This window comes from Balaenoptera musculus, chromosome 2 (genome assembly GCF_009873245.2).
Source record: "Balaenoptera musculus isolate JJ_BM4_2016_0621 chromosome 2, mBalMus1.pri.v3, whole genome shotgun sequence".
Taxonomy (NCBI): domain Eukaryota; kingdom Metazoa; phylum Chordata; class Mammalia; order Artiodactyla; family Balaenopteridae; genus Balaenoptera; species Balaenoptera musculus.
The window spans coordinates 148,448,999-148,469,680 of NC_045786.1; the positions used below are offsets into that span (position 1 = coordinate 148,448,999).

The 20,682-nt window shown below is 38.4% G+C and overlaps 1 protein-coding gene across 10 annotated transcripts in view; it reads right to left on the reverse strand.

The window, feature by feature from the left end:
* MLH3 (mutL homolog 3) overlaps positions 1-20,087 on the reverse strand; it is a 29,011-nt gene extending 8,924 nt beyond the window's left edge. The window contains exons 1-9 of one of the 10 annotated variants that reach the window (XM_036842883.1): positions 20,013-20,084; positions 15,300-18,651; positions 12,200-12,298; positions 11,411-11,496; positions 10,568-10,672; positions 9,549-9,621; positions 4,237-4,308; positions 2,843-2,954; positions 1,676-1,835 (exon numbers count right to left, since the gene is read on the reverse strand). In XM_036842883.1, coding sequence (XP_036698778.1) covers positions 1,676-1,835; positions 2,843-2,954; positions 4,237-4,308; positions 9,549-9,621; positions 10,568-10,672; positions 11,411-11,496; positions 12,200-12,298; positions 15,300-18,588 — 3,996 coding nt within the window. In that variant the 5' untranslated portion in view covers positions 18,589-18,651; positions 20,013-20,084. Of the gene's footprint in view, positions 1-1,675; positions 1,836-2,825; positions 2,955-4,236; positions 4,344-5,556; positions 5,632-9,548; positions 9,622-10,567; positions 10,673-11,410; positions 11,497-12,199; positions 12,299-15,299; positions 18,652-20,012 lie in introns of those variants that run through there. The other 9 variants (XM_036842887.1, XM_036842890.1, XM_036842886.1 and 6 more) reach the window with 9 other exon arrangements.
* Positions 20,088-20,682: the final 595 nt, after the last annotated feature.

The window sequence follows — 20,682 nt, forward strand, 5'->3', positions numbered from 1 at the left end:
TAGATCTGAGAAAGAGCCAAATAAAATTTCTGGAAAAAATAATAGTCATTGAAATAAAAAACTCAGTGGACAAGTTAAACAACTAATTAAATAGTAGATGAAGAGTGAACTTAGTTTACTGGAAGATAAATGAGGAAATTTCCCAGAATACATCACAGAGAGATAAAACCATGGGAAACATGAAAGAGAAGGCAAAAGACATGGAGAATAGAATGATAAGGTCCAGTAGACATCTGATAGCATTTCTAGGAGGCAAGAGAGAGAAGGGGGGAAGAAGCAATGTTTGAAGTGATAATAACTATATTTTCCAAATTGAATACGTAAGATGAATCTCAAGAAGGAAATCAAAATAAATCCACACAAAGATATATCATAGGGAAATGGCAGAACACCGAAGACAGAGAAATCTTAAAAGCAACCAGAGACAAAATCAGGTTACCTACAAAGTAATGATAATAAAATTGACAATGGACTTCAGTAGCAAAAATAGAATGTCAGAAGTAACAGAATATTTTTGAAATGCTTGAGAGATAAATAAGAATATGGAATTCCATTTTTAGCTAGACAATCATGCAAATGTGAAGGTGGAATAAAGATGTTTTCAAAGATATTTTATTCCTGGACTCTTAACAAAAGAACTTTTAAGAGATTTACTTCAGTGAAAAGAAAACTGAACACAAAGAATAAGTAGGATGCAAGAAGCAATAGTAAACAAAGAATGGAAAACATTTTGGTTAAGCTAAATAAACATTTACTATAAAATTAAGGTCTACCAGGGGGATTAAAGACAAGGTGGAATTAAAATAGGCAACAAAATGGAAGATGGGAGAAAAGTGGTACAAGAGAAAGGGTGGTAAGGTTTGTGTACGGTTTATGAAGAGAACAGAAGAACAAATTACCTTTAAACTGTGTTATATATGCAAGCTAAAATTCCCCTTCTAAACCAGTAGAGGGGAAAAAAAGAGAAATAAAGAAAACTCTAATAGAAAACAGGAAAGGAGGAAAGAAAAGACAACAAATACAAAATAAATTGTTTTAAAAAAATGAAACACGTAAGTAAAGTATTTAAAATGCAGTGCTAAAGTGTATTTTGCTCTTCTTCATTGGCTGCCTACAGGATGAAATGCAAACTATTCAGCTGAATATGCTAAATCCCTTTATGAGTTGGCCTTAACCACCTATCTAGCCTCATCTAGGCCCACCACTACCTTGTGTGTATCTTAATTCGAGCCATGTGTATTGGTAGTTCCCTAAGCACGGGATCTGCTTCAAGTCTCTGATATCTGTTATTCTGTCTAGAATGACCTTATCCCCTCTTCTGTACTCGGCAGGCTCCTACTGTTCTACAAGACTTTTTCTGAAACAAACAAACAAAAAAACAAATGCTTTTCTGTGATAGTTTCCATGACCTCCACCCTCCTGGGCACAGTAAATATTCTGTATTTCCATAGCACTTTTGAACATACCTCTGCTGGCCAAATTTCATTATAGTATAATTATTTAAATGTCCTTCTCCCTCACCTTGAGCTAATTCATCTTTGAATCTCTGGCACCTGGCACACAGCAGGTTATTTCATAAATGCTTGTTGAATAAAAGATGAATATAGAGAATTTCTAAACAAAGTAGGAGGTTATTAGCACTCAGCAGTTTTCTCAGCTTTTGCAGCTGTCTTACCTCCACAATGCTCTTGGTCACAGTAGATCTCCCTCTTCGAAGTTCACTGGCTTCTCTTTCCACAAAACAGAGTGGTACTTTTCCTACAAGGACCAGAGAATCACTAGTGTCTGGAAATATAATTTCAAGGCCCAGATCTTCCAGATTTTTGTGGTAACACCTAAAGAGATAACCTCAAATGTAAAAGAATTACTTCATTCACATTTCAGTATCAGTTCCAAATACTTGATAGTTTCTCAAAAGCTGCCACAAGCTTTAAAACTTACACTATTTTTCTCACACTTATGGTTGTTTATTTAGATTTTATTATCAAATTTCCTTTTTGATTTACAGTAACCTTTTTTTTCCCCCTCTTTTCCATTGAGAGAATCAATTTGTTTCTATGTCTTGTTCTTAAATTTTTTATTCTTCACTGAGGAATTGCTAACTTCTCCTTGCTGGCACTTAAAGAAGTCTGGCACAAATAAAAGGGCTAAGAACGTTTTGAATCAGCATTAAAAGCAGAGAGATAATTAACAGCCGGAGGAACTGAGAAGTCCTGATTAACGGGATGTAAATAAATGGATCTGCCTCTAATATAAATTATACCCTAGGGAAAATGATTTATTGGCAGTGGCATATTCCCAAACCTTAAATAAATTTAGAGACAATTCTCTCTTTTTTATTTCCAATAATTTGTGCCACCCCGAAGTAGGAAAATGTCCTATCTTGTGACTCATTATATGATTTGCCCCCTCCTTGTGGCCCGGTGTTTTACTTTCTTCCCAGTATGATTATGGTAACAAAAACTAAGAATCTAGAATGTACCAAGGCAAAGCAGAATGGAAGCAATTACTGCAGTAACTTCACTTTCAGAAACAGCACAGCATAAATATTGACCATTCCAAGAAATGGTAAGAGTACTCTAAGCCAACTGCTGGAAAAAATTATCAGGGAAACTCTATCCTATACTCAATAGCTGTGATATAGTGGAAAGAACAGCATTCGGAGTCAGACGACCTGCATCTGAGTGCCTGCTCCACCACTTAAAACTTGTTATGACCTTGAACAAGTCATGTAACCTCTCTTGGTCTCAGTGCCTCAACTGAGATAAGGAACAATAGTTATGCTTATACCCTAGCCAGAGAATGTACATTAGCAACATCACAACCTCATGGTGGTACTAACGATAAGAGTCTCCTTTGTTCCTCTGTCACTGTTATCTCTAGTGGAGGACTTATAGTGGAAGACAGTAATTTTTTTCGACCAGAGCCTTGTGGCTGTTGCTTCTCATAGGAACCTATTGAGAGAAAGATGAATGGGTTAAGAGCAGGAAGTGAAGTCTTCCAGATTCAGATAAAAATGAAGACACAGTCATGGAATTATTATAATGCTTAGCAGCATGTTCAATGTTCAGTTTTAGGCTTTGAATTTCCATTATTAAAGTCAAACTAGTAAATATCTAGTTTGTTTATTCATTTTAGCAGTATTTTCTTAAATAAGAAATATAAGACTTAATCTTACATTCAAATGAACAATGCGATGTTCCTGTAGATAGTCAACAAATGTGGTTTCAGTAACAGAGGCTGACTAATATGGATTACTGGGGAGATAAAAGGGGTTTACTTCACAACCCAGTGGCTCAAGAAGGCTCCCTCATTCTTCCAAAAGGATTTCCCAGGCTCTGAAGAGAATCAGTCAGTACTATTCTCAAATGGTCCAGGGCCTAGAGCAAGAAAGTTTTTCTAACACTTTTTATTGTATCTTTCCCAACTCTTAGGTCTTCATTTTATAAGGAAAAGTGAACATGGAAGTAACATCACTGCCATTCGTCCATGAAATACCTCCCTAGGTCCTCACCTAACTCTACAACATTTGGGGTTTTTATTACGTGACCACAGGAGTAAAGATTTTCCTGGTATTTTACACCTTGGGGAACAGACTGCCTCATATGAGAAAAATGGGTAGCAAAGATTAAAAAGCACATATTGACTTTGGAAGAATCCATAACACATTAGTGATACAGGTTGCCTCTGGGGAGAGAAACTAGGTTGGATGAAGGGCAAGGGTAGAAAAGAGACCTTATTTTATTCCCTTTTGTACCTTTCAGACTTGAGCCTATTGGATTATACTACCTATTCAAAAACAAATTAAATTTTAAAATAAAAACAATATATTGGGCCTTCTGAGCTGCTTGGTAGTCTCTGCCTGATGAACTGTGAAGGTAAACCAAGATCACATGGGCACGTGGAGGGGCATATCTTTGTGCTGAAAGTTGTAATAAAGTAGCCTAATCTTTAGGGTTGATGATAAGGATACAGCAAATATGCCTTTGACCATGTGTTAAGACCCACATCTTTGAATTAGTAAAGTGAACTACTACATTCTTTCAATTATAAAAGAAGCCATACCAGCAGGCTTCAGCTTCATTTTTTTTTTTAATAGTTTTTTTTTTTCAGCTTCATTTTTTAAAACGTACAATTCATCTTTTTTCACAACAGTCACAGCTAGAAAAACTCTTTCAGGTACATTAATTCTGCTGGGGAGTCTCGAATCGTTCCTAGTCCTCAGCAGATCCTTACCAATGGTCAGCTGCTCCAGTCGGATGCGCTCATGGGCAGCATGCTGGTCCACCAAGACTAGCAGGTTTCCACCTAGAAGACCAGCAAGCACCACCGGGTTTCAAATTCTCAGGTCAAGATTAAAATAATCATGTTGTGTTGAGGGAGAAAAAGCTTAATTCAAACTATTTAACAACGTGAGCATAAGAGAAGCATACAAACTGAGCAGTAACAACTGTATCTTTGATTTCCTAAAAAGTTAAAGTTATGGGAAAAACTACAACAAATGTATCCCTGATGAGAAACTCTTTAGTTCATTAGTATTTCATTTCTAAAACATGGTGAAAGCCCTACATTCTTAATGTTTAAATACTGATTTTGCTTTATTAATTCAAATTTGATACAATGAAGGATCATTAAACCACACATTTTATAATCAGCCGACCTTGATTTGCAAGCTACCCCAGAACCCATGAAGCATTCTACTACACTTTAGATCAGAGGTCAGCAATATTTTTCTGTGAAAGGCCAGACAGTAAATATTTTAGGCTTTTGGGACACATGGGTTTCTGTCACAACTACTCAAATATTCATTCTGAACCAAAGCTGCCATAGACATGTGAATATTGTAGCTGTGTTCCAATAAACTTTTTACAGACACTGAAATATTAATTTCATATAATTTTAATGTGTCAAAAAATATAACTTTTCCTTTGCTTTTTTTTTACTATTTAAAAATGTAGTAAACCTGAAACTAATGTAACACGGTAAATTAACTACACATCAATTAAAAAAAAAAGTAAAAACCATTCTTATCTCCCTGGCTGTACAAAAACAGGTTATGGCTGGATCCGGCCCCCAGGCCACAGTTTGCCTTGCTTTAGACTCAGGCTTCGCAAACTTTGAACAGCAGACAAATCACCTGGGGATCTTTTTTTTTTTTTTTTTTTTTGTGATAACTTCTCAATTATATATATATATATATATATTTTTAACATCTTTAATGGAGTATAATTGCTTTACAATGGTGTGTTAGTTTCTGCTTTATAACAAAGTGAATCAGTTATACATATACATATGTTCCCATATCTCTTCCCTCTTGCATCTCCCTCCCTCCCGCCCTCCCTATCCCACATCTCTAGGTGGTCACAAAGCACAGAGCTGATCTCTCTGTGCTATGCAGTTGCTTCCCACTAGCTATTTTATGTTTGGTAGTGTATATATGTCCATGCCACTCTCCCTGGGGATCTTATAAAGATGCAGATTCTGATTCAGTAGGTTAGGGGTGGGACACAAGATTGTGCAAGTCTAACAAACTCCCAGGTGATGTTATTTACAGACCTTGATTTTGAGTAGCAAGGCTTTACACTCTCAGGTGCAAGAGAGAAGCAGAATGTCCTGACCCCAGAGCCAAACCTACAGGGAAATAAATCCCTTTCTCACTGACAGAAGGACTGATTCTCAATTACATTCGTACATCTTTTTAGCTTGTAATTTTATTACTTTTGGCCAAGGGGTTGAGGTTTATTGTTACTGATTATATTGAAATAAAAGTTCTCCTCTTGAATTTGATCAAACTAGATAATGCCTGTTTTTCCTATTTCTACGAAAGATTAAAAAAATTGTTTGTATGACACCATCAAATTCATGGCGTAAGAGCTACTGACTTGAAAAATAAAAAGATTATAATTTTTCTGACAGCATGTTCAACCACAGAACAGGCCCCAAAATGTTGAATTTTAAACTCCTTTGAGGATAGGAGGAGTTGCAGCTGGTTGTGATGAATACTGAACATCCTGTATTGGGCAGAACAATGGAATAAATAATAAATTATGAGGGAGTAACCTCAAACTCAAAACCTGAGCCAATGTGAATTACCAAGAGTCAGGGACCCTATGAAATCAATCCTGCACCTGACTCTGGAGGAATGATTTATAGTCTACAAAATGTTCATGACATTTTCCATTCCTTGAATGAAGCAGAATATATGAAGGTAATTTACTCATGTCAGAGCTGTATTTTTGATATTCCAAAATAACAGAATAGAAGCTTCATCAGGGCAAGGATTTTTGTCTGTTATATTCCTGGCATGTATAATAGCACCAGGCACATAACAGGCACTCAATAAATATTTACAGAATAAATGAATGAATCGTTATTCTTTTTTTTTTTTTAAATGTTAGGTTAATGCTTTTTTTTTTTTTTTTTGGCTGTGTTGGGTCTTCGTTTCTGTGCGAGGGCTTTCTCTAGTTGCGGCGAGCGGGGGCCACTCTTCATCACGGTGCGCGGGCCTCTCACTATCACGGCCTCTCTTGTTGCGGAGCACAGGCTCCAGACGCGCAGGCTCAGTAATTGTGGCTCACGGGCCCAGTTGCTCCGCAGCATGTGGGATCTTCCCAGACCAGGGCTTGAACCCGTGTCCCCTGCGTTGGCAGGCAGATTCTCAACCACTGCACCACCAGGGAAGCCCTGAATCCTTATTCTTTAGAGGATCATAACTGAACAACTGAATTTTATTATAGGTGGAAACATGCAATAAAAAATGCCATTATATGGCATTAATTTCACAATAATTTAAAACAATAATATATTTAACCATTAAAAAAGATGTGCAAATATTAAAATAAAAGTAAGTCAATTATAGGAATAGGTTGCTTTTGGTATTTGTGAGCAACAATAAAAATACTTATATTTTGATTTAGAAAAATTTTTTTATATAAAAATACTCCTTGGTGGCAGCTAACCAATACAGTGACAATCCAGAATCTCAAGAGAAATTTAAATATCTGGAGATTTTGTGGCTACACCCATCTCAGGTGCCATTGGTAGAGATTTTGGTATTAAACAACAAAGAATTCCAGGTAATCAAAACTTTAGAAAACAATCTATTCACTTTCTAGTAGTAAGACTACTAGAATTTGACCTTCACTAATTCTATATTTATGATAATTACGACAAAACTTTTGGTTACTTTACCTTTGATCTGTGATGACATTTACTAAATAAACTTATACTGTAAACAAGATAAAAAAGAATATTTTGAAATACAAAGAGAATGAACTGCTTTCAAACTTTAGAAGCTCTCGTCTGCAGGTCTACCCATCGGGAACCAACTCTTCCAGTGGTGCTCAGGACTCAGCCACTCAGGCCTTTTCCAGAACCTGACAGGATCAAGCATTCCTTGTAAATGGCTCGAGAGTCTCCCAGTTTAAAAAAAAAAAAAAAAAGCCTTCTCGCACCCTCACTCTCCTTAGTCCCTCTTCCATGTCACAGATTTTGGAGTCTCTCCTGTCCTATGTCTTCTCTGAAACAGCTCTCATTTGAAGTCCCTGACCTCCACTGTCTGGAAATCTAACAGATATTTTTGGTCCTCATCTTAACCTCTCGGCAGCACTTAGTACAAAGTCTTGGCTTTGCAACACAACCTTTGCTTGTTTTCTTCCTATTTCTGTTCCTTCATAATCTCTCTTGCTGGTTCACCCTTTTCTACCCAGCTATTAAATGGCGGAATTACTCTAGATTCAGAATATCTCTTCCCCTCCTCACTCTTCACTCTTCTTCTAGGTGATAAAATTTATACACACGACTTCAGTGACCGACTTTATGCTGACAGCTCAGATTTAGATCTCCATGTCAGAATGCTTCTCGCATCCTAGACCTGTAATATTCCTGACACATTCTTGAACATTTCAAAGGGATTTCAGACTGAACTCATGATTTTCACCCTTCTTGCCTGCTTCTTCTCCAGCCTCGTCCTGCAACATCATCCACTCAGTTACATAGGTCAGAAAACCAGGAGTCATCTATGATATACCTTCCCCATATCCAATCCATCACCAAGTCCTGCTGACTTCATCTCCTAAATATCTTTCTCTCTAGGTCACCCTGATCCCAGCTAACCATCATTTCTTAGATATTGCAACATCCTCCTAACAGTCTCTCTGCAGTTACTGGGACTCCATCTCCACACCCGCTCTAGGCTCCACACTGCAGCCAGAGCAGTATTTTCAAAATGCAAATGTGATGTGACTTGTGCCGCTGCGAAAACAAACAATACAAAAGAAAACAAAAAGCCTTCAGTTGTTTCCAATTGGTGCTGGGACGAAGACAAAGCTTGTAACTGGTCTTTAAGATCCGGCTGCAACTTACTTGTCTAGCCTGTCTCCTGCTCTCACAGAAGGAAGGGCTTGCCCTGCTTCCTATCACTGAAGGAGAGGAAAGCACAAATTGCATATTATTCCCTCTGCCCAGAATACTCCTCCCTCCTTTCCTTACCTAGTTAACTTATACTACATATCTCACTTTACCCACAAAACCTTCCCTGACCTCCCTACTAAATCAAATCTCCCAACATAGATTCTTACAGCATCTTGTTTCTCTCCTCCATAACACTAGAGTTAAAATTTTGTTTGTGTAACTATCTGTTTCTCTTGCATGTATATTTTCTCCCACCATTGTATCCCTAGCACAGTCCCTGGCATGCAATAGGCACTCAATCAATATTTGTTGAATGAGTTAATGTTATTATTTACAAATTGTTGTTGTTTTATTAAAGCAGGTCACCAAGAGGTTACATGTAACTCTTGATAAATCTATCAGAGTTCATCATATAAACTTTCTATTATTATAAAGGGAACACATTAAAACATTATTAAAAAGTCAAAGGCTATAAAATATTTTAAAGAGTAAAAGATGAAATTTCCCCTCTGCCCATTTCCATTCTCACTCCCAAGGTAACCACTCTTAATAGTTTAACATGTATATACATGTCTATGTGTATGTATATAAAACTAAATGTACTTTAAAAGTGTTGTTTCATAATATTAATTTAGATTGGTTTTCCCTAATCTGTCCAAATCATTGAAACTGTATCGTATATAAAAAAATAACCTTAAAAGGAGGCTGTCAGAAGACCAGCTGGGGCTTCCCTGGTGGTGCAGTGGTTAAGAATCTGCCTGCCAATGCAAGGAACACGGGTTCGCGCTCTGGCCTGGGAAGATCCCACATGCCGTGGAGCAACTAAGCCCGTGCGCCACAACTACTGAGCCTGCGCTCAAGAGACCGCAAGCCACAACTATTGAGCCCATGTGCCACAACTACTGAAGCCCGCGCGCCTAGAGCCCGTGCTCCACTACAAGAGAAGCCACTGCAATGAGAAGCCCACACACCACAACGAAGAGTAGCCCCTGCTCACCACAACTAGAGAAAGCCTGCGCACAGCAACGAAGACCCAACGCAGCCAAAAATAAAAAAACCAAACAAATAAATAAATAAATTAAAAAAAAAAAAAAAAAGAAGACCAGCTGGTTACTGAGGCTAAACCTCATTCTTACCTGCCTCACCATTCTCTTCAGTCTTAGTGCTCATTACACAGGCAATAAACTTGTTATCCACTTGCTGGAGAACCTGCCATACATTCAAATAAGTGATACAATACTAAATAAAGATTAACAAAGGCATATCTGCATAGAGAGAGACAAAACTGTACTTAATTTAAAGTTGTTTGCATTATAACATTCATATCTAAGACTGAGGACAGGTGCGGATGAACCTGAGGGAGTCATTAGGAAGGAAAAAAGAATAGGCAAGTAGAGTGATCAGAAGACAAAAGAAGAGACTACAAGGAAACAGATAATATGACCAGAGATTGCTAACAAATAGGTCTGAAAAAAATTTGGAAAATGTATGCAAAAGCAAGGAAACCCATTTTGTAGGAGCTAGTCCGTTAAAGCAGTAAGTTAAAAGCCACCGGTGGCTTCAGACCTTGGTGGCTCTGCTCTGCCTAGATCGGTCTAACCTCCTAATTTGTTTCCATACTGAAAATAAGGAGATGAAGACAGCCTGAGTGGTGCAGAGAGAGGGCAAACTAGAAAAGCAGATGAGAGAAGGGGTCGCTTCTGTTAATGGAACTCCTCAATCTGGGGTCTCCTAAGCCATATCATTTGTAGCCTCATACAATAGAGGGTCATTTAAAAAGGGGCATTGTTGCACAGTTAAGGACAATGTCTCTACATTACTTAGTCGATTTACAAATTATTGTCAATATAGAAAGTCAATATATAATCCTTGAAACTGTGAGCCTGAATCCATAATTCATCCCTCCAAACCTGCTCACACTAAAAAGGACACTTTTTTCTTTGAAATTATAATTAATCCTTCGCTTTTTCTTCTGATGATAAAAGTTTCAGAAAGATTAAAAAGAACACATGTGCCTTGACCAGGATGGTCTATATCATCAAATAAATCCAATTTCACAAGAGTTAGTCTAGCTTAGGCCTTTTATATATATATATATATATATATATATATTTTTTTTTTTTTTTTTAATGAGATTTTAAAGTCAATCTTTTACCTGCATCGAGTGAATCATTTCTTTGGTGAAACGGTAAGGATACAAGATGTTGTGAATTTTAACTGCTAGGCTCTCAGCCTGGCCGCTGCTAACGTCAACAGCAACCTAGAAAGACCCAGAACAAACGTCATTTACATTGTAATCTTTTATGTCTGCAGAACTGTTTTACCAAAGATCTCAAAGTGCTTTACAAACATTCATTTTCACAGAATCTATTAGAGGTGGGTTGAATTCAGGGAACTTATAAAAATTCAAAGGCTTTATGAATTATTACTCTTAAATAATAATTTTTGTTTATACACAAAATTACTGACAAACACCAATACTTTCAGAATAACAATTTGCCTGCGCTTCATGAGCAAGTCCTTAAAGACATCTTAACTGATGAATCAGTAACAAATGCTCATATACTCTACACCCGTATTACAACACACAAAGCACATTGTGTGATAACCCACTGAGGAGAGGATGCACACTCAGGTCCAATGGCGAACTGTTCCTCTAGCAGAAGATTCACTGCTTTATCTAATGATAACAGTTTTTATTACCACCACCCTAAATACTTTGCCAAAGCTGCAAGTCAGGGTTTCTGAGAGTGGTAAACACATTCACTATTCACACAGTGGTTACACATGTCTAATCCAAAGTGTCCGAGCTTCCAAACTGCTATGAATTCTGATTCCTCCTCTCTACAGTAAGTATTAATTTCCAAATAAATTATTTGGAAACATGCTCACTTGCCATTCATAATTACAAATGAATATAGTCATTCATGCCCATACCCAATTTAAATGAAATTCAAATTTTTAAATAACAAGCAAAGAAGAATTGCTGCAGACCTACCTCTGGATAACGGGCAAATACTGGGTTGTCCCATTCTGAGAACAAAGACTGAAGCGATTCGGGACCAACAGCATCGTCCCCAGTAGCTACAGCAAAAGGGGACAAGTAAAGTTGGCATCAAGAGCCTCAGAGAAGAGGGTGAATGGTGAATGGTGTCTCATGCTTGGTGTGGTGCAGCCTCAAGACCAAAGATCAGACACATTGTTCCCACATTCTGCAAATGTGCAGTGTTTGCTGTATCTCTAAGTTGTTTTGATCTGTTACTTTTTAAATGAAACTTGATGACTGTATCTTCTGGTATTATAGCTTTTTCTCCAAACTATTTTCACCAGATATTTCAGAATACAAGTCCAGAAGAAAAACCAGTTCAAATTAGTAGCCTCACTTCTTTTAGGTAAAAATATACCTTATCTATTTTTAGAAATGAAGAAAAGAAAAATGATAAATGTCTGTAGCTTTTTTCGCAGATCAGAATTTTGCTTATATAAAACTAATGCAATATGGACTCAGCTCCAATCTTTAAAAATAAGAAACATTTTCTCAATCACAAGACACCACAGACTGCATGATCACACAGTACTGACCTCCTCTGGAAAAGTAATTTCTGATCTAAATGCATGCACTGAATTACTTAGTTCTGCTGTTAAATAGGACCGTGGGGAATTCCTGGTTCCAGGAAGGCACAGCTGGCACTGATCAAGCTCAATAACACAACCATGCTTTGTTTTCTTTAAGCTAGGTGGCACAGTATGTACTAGGTGTTCTGGCAATCTCTGTTAATGCCCCTACCTCTGTTATTCTGTCTCATCACAGTCCTCTCTTCCCGAGCTCTAGGAAGGAAAGGAAGAACAAGGTCGCTTCTAAAAGGATGACACCTGTACTGAGATCCTAAATATAAAAAAGAAAAATCTAGACATTTGAACTCAAAAAATAAACTATTAAAAAATTAAGTTACGTAAAATCTCTTTCTGCACAAACTGAATTAAGACATAAGGCAGACTATTAAACAACAGATTGAGTCAGAAGTTCTTTAATGAAATTATTCTGCTAATTTAGGAATCTGCACTAATGCTTAGTCCTATTATCCATCTATACCAGACAGAATGAGGAAGAATAGATCCCCAATTTACATGCCTCTTATTCCCAATATATGTGTCTCTCTATATGTGTGTGTGCCCAGTATGTGTCTAACATTTATCTCATCATATTACAATTGTTTAGATGGCTGTCCTCTCTAATAGACTGTGGACTCTTGAAAGCAAAGCCAGTTAATCTGCAATGTGGCAGCTCCAAGCACAGTGTGAATGATCAGCAAATGAGTGAATAAATGAATAGATGAATGAATGAAAGGTTCTCAACTTAAATTCCAAAGTCCACTAAGATCTGGCCCAAATTCTACCCTCCTATCTGAAGGATGATAAGATTTGAGTTTTAGGAACAATGCTGAATTTGACAGTTTTGAACGGGGGCAAAACATGATGAAACTATTATTTCAAAAAGATAAATCTGTTGGACAAAAACTGGAGAGAGGGCTTCCCTGGTGGCGCAGTGGTTGAGAATCCGCCTGCCAATGCAGGGGACACGGGTTCGAGCCCTGGTCTGGGAAGATCCCACATGCCGCGGAGCAACTAAGCCCGTGAGCCACAATTACTGCGCCTGCGCGTCTGGAGCCTGTGCTCCACAACAAGAGAGACCGCGATAATGAGAGGCCCGCGCACCGCGATGAGGAGTGGCCCCCGCTCGCCGCAACTGGAGAGAGCCCTCGCACAGAAACGAAGACCCAACACAGCCATAAATAAATAAATAAATTAAAAAAAAAACAAAAACAAAAACTGGAGAGAGATAAATTCAGAATGATAAAAGTAAAGTGTGAGGTGAAATAAGGTTGTGTCACTATTAACAGAAAGGACAGCGTTAAAGACATTTTAAAGAAAAAAACTACCAGGGCTTGGAGACTTGACACTATTCCTTAAAATTACCTTTATAGATCCTCTCTTCTGTGCAATTAAATTTACCTCTTAACAGTTCATCTCATGTGATGTTTTATGTGTGGTTCAACAAGTCCTATTGTTCTGCTACGCAACAGCCATTTCCAGAAAGGTAACTCTCCCTGTGAATGGAGGGTGCTCAGAAGCCATCTTTTCTTCGAACTAGTTTCTAGACCCTAACTACTTAATTTGTCATTATGAATCTCTGACTTAACATGACTCTCAAAAGTTCACCACAAGACTTGCTAACGCAGACGTTAAGCAGGTAGAAGTGTTTTACACATCTAGATTTGTTTAACAGGAGCAGGTGTTTAGGTTGAGTATGGCAGCCAAGATTGCCCCCCTTTGTTTTAGCAACAACCATCTCAGTTTAATGTGATCCAGTTATTTTTTGTCACCATATCAGAAGCAGTTGCGTTTCAGGAAGACGAGGTGCCAGTGCCTTAGATTTACCTCCGATAAGCATTCACTATAAATCAGGACACAAAACTACATACGTTGAAAAACACGTGTGTCTTTACGAGCCGCCTGCTAGTCTCAGGAGCAGTACTGAAGAAAAGGGTTTTCTTCTATTTAATACTTTGAAAGTTACTACAGTGATTATTTTTTTTCACAAGGAAAAAAACTGGAAACCACTGAAAAATAAAAGTCTTATTTAACCTTAAATAAATCAGAGCCTCCTGTTAGAGATACTTATCCTAGGAAGAAATTACAAGTTAATTTGCAATTACCTTCATACTATTTACATTCTTTTGCAACATTCAAGACTTTTAATACAGATGAACATTTAATGTTTATCATCCTGATGCAAAACCAAGATTATTGCCAGATGGAAATCAGTTTTACCATCTCCCAACATCTGGCTCTCAACACGCTGCCAAAACAATGTCACTTTTAATGCTGACTGAGACCTGGGAACTCAGAGTCCTAGCCTAGGCTCCAATGTGGCCTTATGGTCTGATCTAAAAGCCACATTACTGTCTTTCTGAATAACAGCCACTTATACAGATCAAGATTATTAGCATATGTATTATAATAAAGTACATTTGAAAAGTATGATTATAAAAATACATACTTAAACTATATTCCCCAAAATTTACAGTCAAGTTTTTTTCTTTAAAAAAAAAAAGTTTATAAATATACTACTGTACTGAGCCATAGATTTTCCTGGGAAACCTAGGATGATTACAGGATCATTCTGGCCCTTTACCTGGGAGCTGCAGAGAGCAACTTCCAGAAAAATACCACGCTGGCATTGCAGGTGCCTTTAAAGACAAATTTCTTAGACAGCTGTATGTTTGGGAGAGAGGGGAAAGTGGGGTAGGGAAACACTGTAGATCTTCTCAACGATCAATAGCACCATTTTCATTAAAAACTGTCTCACCGAGAGTGGCATGGACATATATACACTACCAAATGTAAAACAGATAGCTAGTGGGAAGCAGCCGCATAGCACAGGGAGATCAGCTTGGTGCTTTGTGGCCACCTAGAGGGGTGGGATAGGGAGGGTGGGAGGGAGGGAGATGCAAGAGGGAAGAGATATGGGAACATATGTATATGTATAACTGATTCACTTTGTTATAAAGCAGAAACTAACACACCATTGTAAAGCAATTATACTCCAATAAAGATGTTTAAAAGAAAAAAAAAAAACTGTCTCACCCTCTTGCACATACCTACACCCATAGACACATATACATACACTTCCATTCTGTATCATTCTTTCACTGTATTTTTATGTTTAAATAATAATAGACCTGGAGAATTTTCACATACATTTTATAATTAAACTTCAAAATGTTCTATCTGCTGAGATAATCTCTTTGAACATGATTATCTTACTCCTCAGCCATTATTCCCACCTTCCAAAGCATCCATGCCAGTGAACACCGTATACTTACCATTCTCAAGTAGAACATCCACAGCCATAGTTGTCAGGTCTTTAGTACAAGCAGCCCGAACATCCTCAGTAGGAGCAGTGAATGTGCTAAGTCCTGTTAGCTTGTTGATATAAACCATTCTTCCCAGGGCTACATCAAAATGCTGCTGCCAATCCAAAGAACATGTGTTCGACTCTTCATTTTCAGAACAAGTTCTTGCTATAGACTCCTCACTCTGACAACAAGTTCCATTTTGGCCAGCTGTGGAATCTTCTCCGTGACTCACTAACATTCTACTCGGAGAGTCAGGACTTCCAATCTGTTGTTCTGAAGCCGTAAGAACATCTGAATCCTTACCGATAACTGTAGAATGATCATAGGGCAGTACTAAAGGAGTTTCTGACATCACAGAGTTCTCTGTTGTATTGTTGTTAGAATATGTTTCACTGTCTTTATTGAAGGGATTACCCTGTTTGACAGAGTCCGACATTGGGATATTGCCACTTTCTGGTTTTTTATGCTCATTTTTAAATAACTTACAAGAATCTAGGGTTAACCCACTGGACAAGTCACTGTCTTTCCTACTGGAATCTGATTGTGGAAGTTCATTAAAATGACTCGTCATCTCCATTGTTTGAGTCTCTCTTTCGGAGCCTTTCAATCTGAATAATTTAGAGGCTAATGATTCAGGTGACTTCTCAACATCCAAAGGCTTTCTGTTAAAATGAGATAACTCCTGTAGAGTCATAGGGCTTTCTCTTAAGCAAGGCATCTGTTCTTCCAAACAACTGTCTTCCTTGGAGAATGGTAACTTTTCTGAATAAAACATGTGACTTACTGGTTGACAACTACTATTTGAATCATCATGTTTCACAGTAGTGAGTTTACAAATACCAGAGTTGTCTAAGTGGTTTTTGTCTTTCCACAGAATGTCAGGTTCAACCTGAGGATTGAGATTGGTAGTGATTTCTAAAGTGATATTTTCCTCCACTTCTGTATTCAGAGTATTTTTAACCTTCCCATATTGCCTCTTAAACTTCTCTAAAGATCCTAGTTGTGAACTTAAGCTTAGCTTCTTATGAACTATGGGTTTGGCAGAACAAATCAACTTACTTGTTTTCTTAGTACCATTTGAAACATGTCTACCCCAAGAGAAAGAGGATGCGTCAGGTAGTAAGCAACCTGTGTGCGATTTTTTACTACTTTCCTGAAAAACAGCAAAATTTTTATAAGTTGCTATAGGTTTGTTCTCTAGCCCATAACTTATATTTGTTCTGCACAATCTTTTGTTGGGCAGTTGAGCAAATTCTTTACTTAAAGTGGTGGTTAAATCTTTGGTGTTTGGAGTCTCAAATGAATGGTGTGTTCTATTTCCAAATGTTTCTTTGGCACTCACAGGACCAGGTTGAACATAATTTTTAAATAAATGTTCTGTTTCAGTTGATTTAGTTTGCTCATTTTGTACCACATGAGTTATGAAGCCAGTGGAACATAATTTAACTTGCCCATAACTAAAAACATTTATTCTTCCACAATTACTAGGTTCTTTTTCTCTTTTCTCTTCTTCTCTCTGAGCACCATGTGCTCCCGATAATGTCCTCTCAACAGGCAGAGGTTGGCATCCCATTTCAGTAGCATCTTTAAATCTCTCTGGTTGATTCTGAATTCTATTATTTTTCAGGATGTTGGCAGCCATGCCATCAGCAGTAGTACTTACTTTCTGTATTTCTAGACCTTCTCCACTCCCCTCAAAGTGATAAAGTGTCTGAAAAGGGCTTGCAAACATTTCTGAACTGGTTCCACATGGATTTTCTGAAGAGTTAAGTTCCAAGCAAGATTTTTTATGTTTCTCATTTGCTCCTGATTCTGATGCTTCAGCCGTCTCTTGTTCTAAGATCCTTGACTCTGAGCAAGCGCTATCTTCGTTTTGTAAAGATGACTCCATTTTACTATGGGCTGGCCCATCGGATTTGTAAGTGTACAAAAATGAATCATTTGTCTTTTTTCTGATACCTTCCGAATCCCTAAAATTCTGTGTGTTTATGTTTTCTACAGGAGCTTTTCTTTTCACAGCTTTTGACTGCAAATTAAACATTTCACAGGAATCCAAAATATTATTACATGCTTCTTGGAAATTGACCTGGTCACACTTCTCATCAGAGGATACTTGCTTCTGAAGAGTGGCACTAAATAAACTAAAATCATTTTCTTCACTAAATTCCTTAAGGTCTTCACTTGATAATTCCACAAATAATTTTTCTTTCTTTAAAAACATTTTTACTCCTTCCTGAATGCAAAGCAAAACAGTATCCCAGTTCTGAAACTCAATCAGAGTTTTTGCTGGCTCCAGGCACACGTCATACTCACAAAAGTGGCACTGCATATTGATTACATATATACCATGGAGTTCTGGGTTAGACCGATGCCGAGGACTTGAATTCGTTTGCCTACTGGCAGAGCCGTTCTTTGGCTTGCATATAATGCTTTCTTTCCTTAATAAAAAGTCAATGAGTTTATGCAACTTAGTCCTTAAAACTAGCCTCTTGTTCACAAACAAAAACTGCATATTCTTATTATAATGTGCTTCAGAGCTGATATAGCCACTAAGCTCAAACTCCTTATATTTAAAATCTATTTCTCTTAACTTTTGGGACTTACCCAGTCCATAAATTTGACAAAATCGGGAACATATGTCTTTGGTTTTAGGGAGCTGAAGAACCATGGAACCAGAAACATCATTTCTCAAAGAGAAAGAAATGGAAGGGTGCATGAGTGAGAGAGCTTCTATCCTCTGCCTAACCTTCTCAAACTCCAGTCTAGGATCCATGCATTTCCTCCTTACAGGTAACTGATAAAATAGGTTATATACGGTGACTGTTGTCCCAGCACTTGGTCTAGTCAAGTCAGCTTCACAAGCTTTCAGGACTTTTCCATTCTGAAACAGCTTCACAAAAGTTTTCATTGACTTGTTTTTCTTGGATGAAATTTCCACAGCACTGGCCATGTCAGCTATACTGGCCAAGGCCTCCCCTCGGAAACCATAAAACCTTGGGTTCTCCAAGTCCTGTACAGAGTCGCATTTACTAGTGAAATAACGATTTCCCACCTTGTCTACATCATCACTCCCCATCCCAAATCCATTGTCTATCACCTGAACTTGGAAGGTTTCCATGTTTACCCTGACAGCCACACATTTTGCTTCAGCATCAATACTATTGAGGGCAAGCTCCTCAACACATTGGCCTAAGGAGCATATAGCCAAACCAGAACGCAACCTGGCTTGTACTTCAACTGACAAGCACTTGATCATGGCAGGTAGAAAGCTGGTGAGAAAGCCAGGCACTGGTTCCCTTTTCTGACTGGAAATAATTGCCTATGGGAGGAAAAACAAAACAAAACACACACACACACATTTAAAGCTTCGGAGTTACATGGCATCAACCATTTCTCTCAAGCTTTATAAAGAAATATTTGAGGTAAATGAAATCTCTTACTAAACCACATTGTAAAACAAAACAAAACAAATTATAGCTCTGATCTCTAGGCAGATCACACAGCTCTTGTTTGGTGCAGTGGATTTAACATCCAAAACAGCATTCATAATTTCATAATTTTTACTGCTCCTCTCTAAATCCCATATGCCCTAAAGTGAAATCAGAATCACACTTGAAGTTGACCTGCAAAGACATGTTCAAAATGCTAATCACTTCACCAAGAACAGATGCCTAAATTCCGCTAAGAAACATTAGCTAGAAATTATTCATGAAAAAAAAGTCCAAGCTAGTTTCATAACATTTATACATTACACAATAACCATGACTTTTAGAAAAAACTTATAATGAAGTGTTAAGACACTGTAATAACTAGGGTGAAGGAACAAGAGAAAATAAAATCAAATTATGTCAAGAAGAGATTAATAATTATTATTATTGGCTAAATGTAGTTATCTCAGGGGAAACAGACTAAGAATGGGAAAGGATAGGGCAGGAAAATTCCTTGTCATTATAAGCCGTTCTGCATTTGATTTTTAAATCTTGTTCATGTATTACTTTGGTAAGTTTTCAGAAGGCCCTTACTATTATTTTGTATTTTGGTCTTCACAGATGGCTTCAAACTACCTTGGCAATAATCATGATGGCAAGGGGCTGTTTAAACTTGATTTTAAGTTTTCTGGCAGGTAAAAAAAATAAGATTATAGTGCAATTAAAGGTCCCCTCCCTTCACAGCTGAGAGCAGCATGGCGGGGGGGAACCTCTCGCAAGTGGTAGGGCTAGTTTTTCAAACCCGGTAAAATCAGAGCGATAATTGCCGATCTGATGATTTCTAACATCATGAACTTTGCAGCCGGCAAAAAATGAGAGGTAAACGTTTAATAAGTATTCTGACTGCTACCCAACTCAACGATTTCCTGATTATACCCAGTCCTTTCAGGGCTCCTGGGACAAATGGGACGACTCCATCCGGGTTCTGAGCTAATAAGAAAGCTTCGGGGAGCAGGGCGGAGGCCGCCTACCCCGCCAGACCCAAGTTCCACCCCCATCCCCTCCCCCAGCTGGCAACCAGAAACCCCAGCCTGCCCAGGCTCGGGCGCCCAGCTGTAGGCAGGCCAGAGGGCCTCCCGGAGCCCCTGCGCAGCCGGTCCGTAAAGTTAGCCCGCAGCGGTCGCCAGGGCCCTTCTAGTGGTAGAAGAGCTCCCGGAATCATCCTTCCGTCGCGTGCTTTTCCCCAAGTCACCTCGTATGGCGCCTCAACAACTCCCTGACACCAACCGCCTCGGACGCCGGACGCGCGCACGTTGGCTCGCAAGGCTCGTGAACGCGAGGCTCATGCACGCGCGAGCCCGCGAGCATGCGCTTCTCAGCTACCCCGCCAAGAACACCCGCTCGTCCCTGACACCCCAATGCGCATGCGCACCAGGTGTTCCCGGCTTCGGTACTCATGTGTGCCGAGGTCTCTTCTCACTAGTACCCCGAATTCTCAATCCTTATCCCGTTTTAGCATGGCGTGAAAAGCTGTTTCTAGCAATTTTTACTTGTTTTTTCTTCTTTCCCCTTCTCTCATCTCTCCTTTGCACGTACTACCATTTAATTCAATATATATTTTATTTGCTTATCGTCTATCTTCTCTCACTAGAATGTAAGCTATATGAAGGTATGGATTTTGTCTATTTTTGTTTGCTGCTGTATCCCCATGGCAAGAACAGTGCCTGGCTTATGTTAGGTACTCAATTAATTAAAAATCCAAAGCCTTCCATTAGAGATCTATAGTATTATTTCAGAGCTGGAAAAGACCGAGAAACTATATAGCTCTATTCTTAATTTACAGATGAGGACAAGACTCCCTTCACTGACTTTTTTGGTATCTTCCCAATACCACCGCAGCTGTCTTTTCTAGTGGAATGAGA